The sequence below is a fragment of the Ascaphus truei genome, unplaced genomic scaffold (assembly GCF_040206685.1).
Source record: "Ascaphus truei isolate aAscTru1 unplaced genomic scaffold, aAscTru1.hap1 HAP1_SCAFFOLD_1656, whole genome shotgun sequence".
Classification (NCBI taxonomy): domain Eukaryota; kingdom Metazoa; phylum Chordata; class Amphibia; order Anura; family Ascaphidae; genus Ascaphus; species Ascaphus truei.
This window is the reverse complement of record NW_027454548.1, coordinates 1,749-13,269: the sequence shown is the minus strand read 5'-3', so window position 1 is coordinate 13,269 and position 11,521 is coordinate 1,749. Positions and strand designations below refer to the sequence as shown.

Here is an 11,521-nt window from a genome sequence, read left to right as displayed (position 1 = left end):
CTCCCTACTCGAGGGGCGGTCAAGAATGACTAAGCCGGCCCCCTCCTCTGATTTGTACAGCCGGACAAGACATCGTCCTCCGATTGGCTGGTTGCCCCTGCTCCATGAAAAGTATAGGAGCCCGAGAGCTATGTAAGGGGAGAAGCCAATCAGAGTACCAGACACGTTTTGAAGCTGATCGGACAGGCGACTGGCGGGATTTTAAATAGTGCTATTGGGACAATAGCACTGAGAAGGAGCTGTACAGGGCAAATCTACTGAAGCAGTCCCCTGCACCTAGTTGAGGCTAGATTCTTCTCCCTCAGACCCCAGTTGGCGAAGTGTGTTAAAAAATCTGGTCTCCCGTGACAGGCTTCTTCCCCAAGCTGCGTGGGAAAGATATGGAAGCCTATCAAGCAATGGTTTGGGAGGATGCTGGTGACTACCAGGTGGTAAAAGCACTGCTCTGGTCTCAGTATGAGATCACGCCCGAGACTTACTGGACCCAGTTTCATGCCATGCACAAGGGGTCCACGGATTAGCACACTGACTCTGTGGCCCGGTCAGCCCATCATGCAAAGAGGTGAATAACTGTGTGTTCAGTGAGTACCTTCAATGTATTCCTTAACTTAATCGTGAAGGAGCAATTTGTACTCAAACATTTCCCGGAGGTGAGTGAATGCATTATGGATGGCAAACCATCAATGGCTCAGCAAACTGCCAAGATTACGGATGAGTTCATGGCGGCTCGACTCCTATTCTGGCAACAACCCCAACCGAGTGTTCCAGTTCCTGGCCACCAACCTCCTCGGCACACATAAACCCCAAGGTCCGATGCATCTTTGTGGAGCTGCCCAGTGCCCCCTAGTTCCAGAACCCGACCACCAAGTTTACCCATAAGTGGCAATGCTTTGCTTTCAACAGGGCGTGCCACCTGAGGGTGGTTTGCCCCACTGCACTTTGAACCGATCCACCTGCGATGGGACCCACAACCCAGCTCCTCATATAAACGCCAGGGTAAGTCACATTCCCATGCTCGAGCAATAGCAGGTGACCCACCATATCACCCAGGCAACCCAGGTCCCAGTCTCCGAGGCTGCCGAGATTGCTGCCTGTGCTGCAACACAAAGAGGAGCCACCATTGGGCTAGAGCAGATCATTGTGCGGTTGAAATATTTGTGCCCTTATACCATCAGCACTATGATGGTGGCCAGCCAGTTGGACCCTGGCACGGTCATCACTCTTCTCCAACCTAATATGTTTGGGCCAGAGCATCTGCCACCTGTCCGATGGTGCCCCTAAGTCCCTGCAGGTGGCCCGTGTTTTCATCGATTAGGGCATGGCCCAGAGCATCCGTAATGGCAGAGACCTCCCAGGCCATAACACCAACATGTTGTTGGGAACTGATTATGGCAATTTTATGTGCCACTAATAGGGGTAGAGTGTGTCCGTCGAGTGTGCCCTATTGTGGGAGCGAAACATGTTAGTGTGTTTCTCTGGTTGCCAATAACTATGTTTTTACCACACCCTCTTCATCTGTTCCTGCTCGTGGTGCAACGCTATCCTTGGCTCTTTGCCAATTTTATTTCCCATTGTGGCTGTGACCTGCTGTCAGACTTGAGACCTTGCCACCTCTGACACTATGTTTGTTGAGGGTCCCAAGAATGAAACCATCACTCCCGGACATTGGAGTTCATCCCTTGGATGTCCTGGAGGAGACCAGTAAAGTAAGCTGGGTGTAACCTGACCAAACTGACAACCCTATCCCTGCCAGTATGACTAGGGCCAAGGGGCCGGAGCACAGTAAGCAGTTCCGCAATACCTTGCTGTCAGATCAGAGCTTAGACGGCATGTGGCAGCACGCTGCCAAACCGGTCATTGAGTCCAGATCAGATTGGCTTGTGAGTGCCGCCAGCTCCCATACAGGGAACAGAGCCCAGGGACTCCGGACTGACCATGGACGGGGGTATTAAAACATTTAATAAGTAATGTGTTGGGGCTCAGAATAAACTGGTGCACGCTTTGTACAGAGTATTTTCATTGCCTGCCACATTTAGCTACAACTGATTGTGTGTTAAGTGCACAATTTTTTTTTTCTATAATAAACAGGGACCTGAGACTCTGGTAAATAATTACATATTTTGCCTAAATTATCCAGTGATGTACGCACATAGATGGGATTGCAATTGAGTAATGGGTTAATATAAACATATTGAAAGTACTTTGTGCAGGAGAAAGGTGAGTTGGCTAGAGTAGCCGTGTGTATTAACCCTGGTTGCATATTACATGCTCACTTTTGTGCGGTCCGTGACAGATAGTATATGGGCCACATGCTCACAGATGGACCAGGGACAGGTTCTGTAATTTTTAGTTTATAGCACAGAGTATATTAGTGGTACAAAAATAAATTCTGATTATTGTTCTTGCTCATAAAGGAATTAATTTGATAAATTGTACCTCCAAAAAACTTGTGCTGTTTATTTCGAAGACCAGATGCTGTAATTATGTGTTCTGCCTTTTGGTTATTGAATCTTTCTATACCATTATGCTATTTTATTTTCTAACATGTCAACATTAATTATATTATGACTTGATTTTGCATGTTCGAGGGCAATCTGTAAACAACGTTGGTTGAATTTTTTTTTTTTTTTTTAATTGTTCTTGCATCAATGTTACTCACTTGTCTTTAATGATACATTATATACATTTTCAGTATAATACACCTTCATGGCTTGCGAATTTGTGTCCGATATAAAAACAGGTTTTAGCCTTTACAAGCCAAGTAATGAAGATACCGATTTCTAATCCAACAGCGCCACCGTGTGGTAAATTGTTTCAAGAATAGACTCCTAATACCAACACGTTGCGCCTTTTGTATAATCACAAACAGAAACAAACACTACTTTATAGTGTATTAGCCATGCTACACTACTTTGTTTTAATTTATTTAGCGATGAACTAGAAACAGTTTTTTTTTGTTTAGCTTTATAGTTATGGTTCCAGCAAACTAAATGCACTTTAATCAGTTCATCAATTTTATGGGATTTTTTCCTTAAAATCATCATGTCGGTAATTAAAGTTCACCCCCAAGTTATATATACAGTAGGTGCCTTTATGGTATTAAATATTGATTTGCTTTCTGCAGTGTCGTATCAAACGCATTACTGTTTCTAATGACAGAACTGACACCTCCACATACATGGACTTAATTATACATTACTTTACAAATGAAGAGAACTATTATCATAAACAATTAAAGTGACTTAGAATGGAGATAGAAATATAATAAAAACATGTCCTGCAGGAAATGTGAAATACTATAACGCTTTTTTGATGTTGTGGGTGGCTCTGAAAAGAGCCTTTGTGTTGGGTATGTGGGGATCTCTGCTCCTGGTCTCGGGGGTGAAGCTCACTTGCTGCTCTTGGCCGGTTTGTGGCTCTCGGTTTTCTTGGGCAGTAGCACGGCCTGGATGTTGGGCAGGACACCCCCCTGAGCGATGGTGACCCCTCCGAGCAGCCTGTTCAGCTCCTCGTCGTTCCGCACAGCGAGCTGCAGGTGCCGGGGGATGATGCGGGACTTCTTATTGTCCCGGGCGGCGTTACCGGCCAACTCCAGGATCTCAGCGGTCAGATACTCCAGCACTGCGGCCAAATAGACCGGGGCTCCGGCCCCCACACGCTGAGCATAATTTCCCTTCCGAAGCAGCCTGTGCACACGGCCGACTGGGAACTGCAGCCCAGCCCGAGATGAGCGAGTCTTGGCCTTAGCGCGAGTTTTCCCGCCTTGTTTGCCTCTTCCAGACATCGTGTATCACTCAGACAGCAGCTCGGGTAACAGGAGAACTGACAAACCCCGCCCCCTGTGCCCTTATTTATACACTCAGACAGCAGCCGAAACTCCTCTGTGATTGGTCAGTTTTGAAAACAGCCAATCAGTTCCATAATCCTGTAACCACCAATCGTCTAATTTGAAAGAAAACTGATGATGTCATAAACGGTCACATGATAAAGTCAGCCAATAGAAGAACAGAATGCTGGGGCTGCTAGTTTGCATAGGACTCCTATAAATAGAGCTGCTGGGGGTTTTGGTGACATTGTTTCTCTGCTGTTTGGAGAGGAAGCATCGCCCGACATGCCTGAACCAGCCAAGTCTGCGCCAGCGGCCAAGAAGGGCTCTAAGAAAGCGGTGACCAAGACCCAGAAAAAGGATGGGAAGAAGCGTAGGAAGAGCAGGAAGGAAAGTTACGCGATCTACGTGTACAAAGTGCTGAAGCAGGTTCACCCTGACACCGGCATCTCCTCCAAGGCCATGGGCATCATGAACTCCTTTGTGAATGATATCTTCGAGCGCATCGCAGGGGAATCGTCCCGTCTGGCTCATTACAACAAGCGCTCGACCATCACTTCCCGGGAGATCCAGACCGCTGTGCGCCTGCTGCTGCCGGGAGAGCTGGCCAAGCACGCCGTGTCCGAGGGCACCAAGGCGGTCACCAAGTACACCAGCGCCAAGTAACCCCGATCTCATCACTGACCCACAAACACAAAGGCTCTTCTAAGAGCCACCCACTTTATCACTATAAGAGATATGCTCATATGTCATCTGTGCTCGGGATAAAAGGGAAGTGTTCTATTATACATTGCACTTTCTCAGTTATTTGCTTTTGTAGCTATTATATATTATAAAGTATCTTATGTGATGTATTTTTAGCTCTTTCTGGCTTCCTACCCAGCCACGTGTTTGCTGTACTTGTGTTGTTTTGTTAGTAAGAGGCGGGAGAACCGCAGACAAAGTGACAATCGCCGAGAATCCCCTTCAGATAATCTGCAGTTCACACACATCCCACAGGGTGGCGCTGCTGTGTTAGTAATGGAGTTCGTGCTCGTGAAGTGGGATTTGAGGTTAATAATCTGCGATTATGTTCACTCGTGTACTATTTTTGAGCCTCACTAAAATACAGATGATATGTGCACGTGTCAGAATAAGTGTGCATGAAATGATGCCCTCACACCCGCATGGTATATAACGCATCTGATCGGGGGGAAATCCTAGTGCAGTTTGGGATTAGTAACAGACCATGCAATCCGTGTTTGCCACATGCGTTAGATACGAGCACATTCATTTGCATTATCAGAATTGGCCTTTTATAGTTTGTCGCACATTTTTTATTCCATTTACATAAATGTAACAAGTGATATTTCTCATTGTCCTGTTGGGTTGGACATTAATTTAGAAATCGGTCAAATCTGCATTAAATAGGTTGGGATGTGTTACATTAAAGGCTTCTATTGTCACCTTGTTCAACCTGTTATCAGGGATTGCACCTTTTTAGTATAAAAACAATGCTGAGCAACATGTGTTCCCTCAGATTTCAGTAGCAGTTGATGTGGTTTTGTGATAACTTGTCAGAACTCTAAATCGCAAATATTTATCACGTCCTGGTTTTTTTAATCATAAAACCACACAAAAAAAAAAGCAACACAAATATACAGAGAAGGTAAAAAGGGCCAAAGGATTTAATATCTGCCATTCACACACACACACCACACGGTGGCGGTATTGCTTTGGTACTAACGTGTATCCCGGAGACCTGGATTTCTCACATGATCTGAATCAGAGGTTTCACCCCCAGATAGTTCTGTGACACACTGCACGTTGTGTGGCTTCCCTTAATAGAATTGGTGTGAATTAAGTCCAAATCAATAGGACTCTGACATTTCTGCATCATTCTTGATACATTTAGGTTTAATCCCTTGAATAGCCCATAATGTAATGAAAAACATTGAGTAAAATCCTGAATTTGCAAAATGATCACTGAGCAAAACACACAAATACATGTACAGGTGCTGAGACTGCCAGAGATGCCACAGTCCCCATAACATCTATAGAGGGAGAAAGGCAGCAAAACACAAATGTATAACTCGCATTAATAAGAAACACTTGGGCTGTTCCTTCACTATCCCAACATCACTTGTGAAACTTTTACATCTATTCAATTTCTGTCTCTATTCTAAATCCAAGCTCCGTAATATTCATTCAAAGATCCCATGTTATTCCAGTCACATTGTTTTGCACAGTTTGGTTGCCTCATTCCTCTGCCCTTAGTTATCATTACACTCAATGGGATCTGCCCAAAGTAATCATGGCCGCCGAGTGCATCGTCTATCATCTCTATGGTGACTGAGACTCTTGTTAATGGGCATGCGCAGTAAGGTCTCCATTGCAATACATTACTATGCATGTCCCTGACTCCCAGCTTCACTTCCCCGGAACTACATCTCCCGTGATCCCCCGCGCACCGGGCTTTAGTTCGGAGGCTGCACGGTGGGTGAATGTGGTTCATGTAATAAGACGGAGGAGCAAGAGGAGAAGCAGCGGCGGCCATGTACCTAGTGCTGTGCGGAGGGGGTGGGAGGAGGTGGGGTAAGGGCTCTGTGATAGCTTTCTATGTGACCTCATAGTTTAATGTCATCCATCATTGTCAGGAGGATAATGATTTCTCTGCTAATTAGTCTCCACAAATCCCCCACTGTAAGGTGATCCTGGTTAGGCAGCTTATCCCATCATCGTCACTACAGACACATAATGGTGAGATGGAGAAGTGAATGGACTCATTATACAAATCTGTTATCTGAGATGTAGGTTTTGCCTTTTTATTTATATTTATTTTTATTTATATTTTACATTTTATTTTGAATTCCTCAATGTTTCCTCTTATGGAGAAACATTGACATAACATCATGTTTGAAACCTCTTAGAAAACTCTTATTTTTATAGGAGCTGTTTATCCTTAATCACAGCAACATTGGGGAGTAGCACAACCATAAACTAGGAATCTGTGGGTGTGCAAAATATCTCCCCCTCCCCACCCCAAAATAGTGGGGTTTAAAAACTCCCAATAACACGTTTCTATTTAATTTTCCATTGTCTAGGAAACGTAACCTTGAGAAACGAGATGCCAACGGTCTACTGTACATGCAAAGCCCAGGAGAGAAACAGACGCACTCCCAGGAAAAGATCCGTCCCTCATCTCACAGCTGGTCCTGGGGAGGTGGATATTATTTGCAGGTTGTGATATCAGTCACAGGAGACAAGGACACTTATCATCGGGAACACACACACACACACACACACACACACACACATTTTGAATGAGGTCGACAGACGGCGCTACCCACAGTTTAGGCACAAACTCACCCAAACAGGGAATACTTTCTCAACTAGGTGCCAGGCGCCGCTTCCAAGGCTAACCCGGGAGGCTTCCACGCTCCGTCCGCTGTGGGTAGCGCAGTAATCCAGGGATGATATTTGCACTATAGCAAGTTCAAATCGCCTGCTCGCCTCCACTTACACGCCTCACTTTGGTTTATCTCCGGCACAAACCTCGGATGGCATAGTAATGAGAAATTGGCAGCTCTTTACAGGGTATATTTCACAGAACATGTATATGCATTTAGCATAGGGACCTGCTATTGAGACTTACCTTGAAGTTGGTTACCAAGCTTGGCATTATTTGATCAAAGGATGTAACCAAAAGTCTCCTTTGTCTTATAGATTTAGTTTTCACTATGTATATTTATTTCCCCATTTATTGCTACCCAATGATTGAAGTGCAGGGAGTAACTTTCTGTCTTTACATAGGTTACCTGTCTTAATAGCAAAGCATGGAAGACGGGGTGCTGACTAATCACCGAGCAGAGGCTCGTCTGATCGGCCAATCCGGGACACAGGAGGTGACTGTGCCCCTAAGACACCCCACAGAGGTGGGTTTGAAGAGGTGTGGGAAATTGAAACTGACAAATAGAAATTGTACCTACGGGGCTTATACCCAGCAACGGTTCCCCAAGACAACCCAATATATCCCTCAGAGATAGGCGCCTCAGAATCTGGACTGAACAATAGCGCCACTCGGTGAGACATTGTTCCCCAGACCTGAGTCAGCACTCCTCCCCACTCCTAACAATGGCTGGGGCACTTCCCCACCCACATTCCTGATAGCAGGACCCCATCTCTGTGTGTGCAGGCTCGCTGAGTGATTACCAGCCCTGCACACATGGGCAACAGCAAAACATACTCATTCTAATCAGGGAGGTACATAAACCCAATCACATTATTCTCTGGGATACTGGGTTAACCCCCTGAGGATCCCTTAAGATAGGTAGGGACAATGGGTTAACCTTTATTAATATGATCCCCATTGGCCCATCTTTTAATCATTGTCTTATAATCGGAACTTAGCAATTACACCAGACAGAATAAGGCACAGGGGAGAGGAATATACACTGGCGATAATTGTGCTATGCTAAAACAATGATGTGGTAAATTATGGTACAATGCACAGTTATGAAAAGTTTGAGCTATCATTACATATCCTTATAGGAAATGTAGGATTATGTTGCAAAGTTACCACACTTCTTCATGCCTCAGAAATCTAAAAAAAAACTATAGGAGGTGCATAGAAACTACAATAATAAGCAGGATAGTGGTATAATTGGAAGTATGTCTCCCTGAATGCCCTTCAACAAACAAATATAAGTCTCACCTAATGCACAATTACAATGTTGTTTTGGTTCAGTCTCCATAATAGGCCATAGGGGACTTTCGATGTCATGTAATATGCCCCACTTGTTGAAGTATCTTGAGCTGTTCTGAGTTCAAAAAGTATTTGTCTGCATTATAACAGTTGTGATCAAGCTCTTGGAATGTCCATACCCCTTGGACGTATTGTCGTCTCTCTGACAGGGTAATGAAGCTTGTATGTAATATAACACATTCATTATAAATGGCATTTATAATTGAAGGTGTGCTGCTGAAGATTACACGGTCTACCGGCAATACTCAACCTCCATTGTGGAAGTCAACAAGCATTACCAGTGCTACTACAAATAGGGGTCAGCAGCTCTCGGCAGACAGGAAACAATTGGTTGCCAAATCGGCATTGCATGGTGTCTGTGAGTATGCCTCAATACAACTGTATCTGTGTATGATGTGCATCTGTAACATAGTTGGCTGACCACTGGGATATGGAAATCTATGCCACACTTTACTTGCTGCATTGCACATAAACCTTATTTACCTCTGTCTGAGAGACGACACCCAGTTGTGGATATTTCAAGAGCTTGATGGGGACGTGTTTTCTGCATATGCATTGTCATGACCCGGATGCAGATCACACCATTTCTAGGGATACTAGGGGGACAAGGTAATAGTACAGGCCTAGCCCAATAGAAATTAAAAGGGGAAAACATAGAACATAAACTCTTACTAGAGTTCATGATGTCGCTTAAGCTTGCTTATCCTGTGGATAAGTTCTTGCAGACTGTGAGGCCTCTGGAACTCAGAAAGGTTTGGGTGAGGACCTCCAGCAGCTGGAGCATGTTGCTTCAAAACAGTCAACAAACGGTTCCACCGGACGCAGAGTTTCTCTGAATCTCTGGAAGTCTTTCTGGGCTTATATAGGTTTAGTTCTCATACAAAACCATGGAGAGAGGGCGGCTAGGCCATTCAGCATTGTCTCTTTAATCAGCTGTCCAATCCGGAGAGTGTTTGAAGCTGAGAAGGACCATGCACACACATGATTATGGCCAGTGTTCGACAAATGCAACCCCCGATCGCCCGGAGGAGTGCATTTAACCCCCTGTAGAGTGCCGTTGCTGTGCTGTGGCTCATTTCAGGATGCCGGGACACGATCAAGCGGGTCACCTAGCAACGCGGGACGCCGTAAGGATAGCCCAGCCGAAGACATCCCTTGGAGGCACTGCAGTGACGCTACACCACACACCAACGCAGGCGCATACAGGCACGCCCTCCCCCACTAAGGATCTCCTAGCAACTGCCGGGACCAGAGGCGCAGAGAGGCCTGGAGATTGTGGCTTTAGCTGGATGTGTCTGTGGAGCGGCGCTGTGTGGCTGGAGGAAGTGCTGCTCGTGTTGCTTCTGCTTCAGTGTGTATCGCGGGCGAGGCGGACGGTGGGAGCCCCCCAGGCTGGATTTCCTCACTCTCATGGCAGGTAAGAGAGGGGGGGGGGGGGAGAGGGAGATGCAGCATACCACTCCAGTGAGCCGGCTTCAGACATAAGAGCATCCCCCCGGTCACTGCTGTATTTCATCTCCTGTCGGCACCGCTGATAAGAGGGAGAGGGAGGAATTTGAGAGGGCGGACACTCGCTCTCGCGTAGGGGAGGGGTTTGGTGTCTGTGTGTGTGTAAGTGGCAGAGAGAGAGTGTGGTTGTGTGTGAGGAGGGAGATGCAGCATACCAGAGTGGTGTGTGTGTGTGTGTGTGTGTGTGTGTGTGTGTGTGTGTGTAAGTGGGGGAGTGTGTGTGTGTGTGTGTAAGTGGGGGAGTGTGTGTGTAAGTGGGGGAGTGAGTGTGTGTGTGTGGGAGAGAGTGTGTGTGTGTGTGTGTAAGTTGAAGTCTCGCCCTCTGTCTTGCCCTCGCGTGAATAATAGGGGGTGGGGGACAATGATTACATGAATACTAGGGGGTAGGGTATAATGGTTGCACGGTATATGGGTAACAGTTTCACACAGGGATGTGGGGGTTAGTGGATGTCTCTCAGCCTGTGGCAGGTGCTGACATAGTGTGCAGCCAGTTCTGCTGTGGTTTCATCTTCTCCCAGGAGGATCGCTATTTTTTGGTTCTCCTCTATATTATTAAAGTTCTGGATAAGTGCAGTGAGTTTCTCTAGGTGGGCACTCCTCATTTCAGAGTATTGTGTGCAACGCAACAGGACGTGTATTTCATCTTCTACCTCTCCTAGCTCACATCTTTGGCACAGTCTCATCTCCCGCGGCTTCCAGTTCTGTCTGTGTCTGCCTGTTTCTATTTCTAGGCTGTGGGCACTTATTCTGTACTGGCCCAGGGTCTGTCTCTGCTTTGGGTCTTTTACCTTCAGTAGGTAGGGTGCCAGAGTGTATTCTCTCTGTAGGCTGTGGTAGGTTTCCAGCTTCTTTGAGCGCTGGATTTCATTGTCCCACCTAGTCACATACCGCTTCTTCATTTCGTTGGCGATTGAGTTGATTTATTTTTTCGGCAGGTTGTTGATCTGTGTGGGGTTTTGTCCTTGGAGTGAGAGGACAAGTTATTTGATGGCACAGAGTTTAGTGAGGAGGTCCTGGCTTCTCATTGCTCTGTAGCAGTAAGACTGTGGATGGCTGGTGTTTAGGTGGGCCCAGCATGTCAGTGCTCTCTTCTGTCCAGTGAGCAGTAGAGGAAAGCGGCCCAGCTCAGCCCGGCATGCATTGTTTGATGTACTCCTGTGTACTTGGAGAAGGTGTTTTGCAGAATTCCAGATGCAGTATTTCTGTTGGGCTGGTATCCCATTTTGTGGAGTCTGGGTATGTTACAGGGCCGCACCCCTCGCTGCCATACAGAAGGATGGGTGTGATGATGCTGTTGAATATTTTCATCCAGATTCGTATTGGTGGTTTGAGGTGGTACATCTGTTTCCCTATTGTGTAGAATGCTCTGCGGGCCTTCTCCTTCAGTGTATTTATGGGCAGGCTGAATTTCCCTGATGAGCTGATTGTTAGACCTAGGTATG

The 11,521-nt window shown here is 46.2% G+C and overlaps 2 protein-coding genes across 2 annotated transcripts; one reads left to right on the top strand and one right to left on the bottom strand.

The window, feature by feature from the left end:
* Positions 1–2,335: 2,335 nt before the first annotated feature.
* Positions 2,336–3,810, bottom strand: LOC142476723 (histone H2A type 1-like). Its single transcript, XM_075581886.1, has one exon. The coding sequence runs from the start codon at positions 3,782–3,784 to the stop codon at positions 3,389–3,391; it is 396 nt and encodes a 131-aa protein (XP_075438001.1). The 5' UTR covers positions 3,785–3,810; the 3' UTR covers positions 2,336–3,388.
* A 275-nt stretch (positions 3,811–4,085) lies between these two features.
* Positions 4,086–4,612, top strand: LOC142476721 (histone H2B 1.1-like). Its single transcript, XM_075581884.1, has one exon. The coding sequence runs from the start codon at positions 4,112–4,114 to the stop codon at positions 4,490–4,492; it is 381 nt and encodes a 126-aa protein (XP_075437999.1). The 5' UTR covers positions 4,086–4,111; the 3' UTR covers positions 4,493–4,612.
* The last annotated feature ends 6,909 nt before the right edge of the window (positions 4,613–11,521 follow it).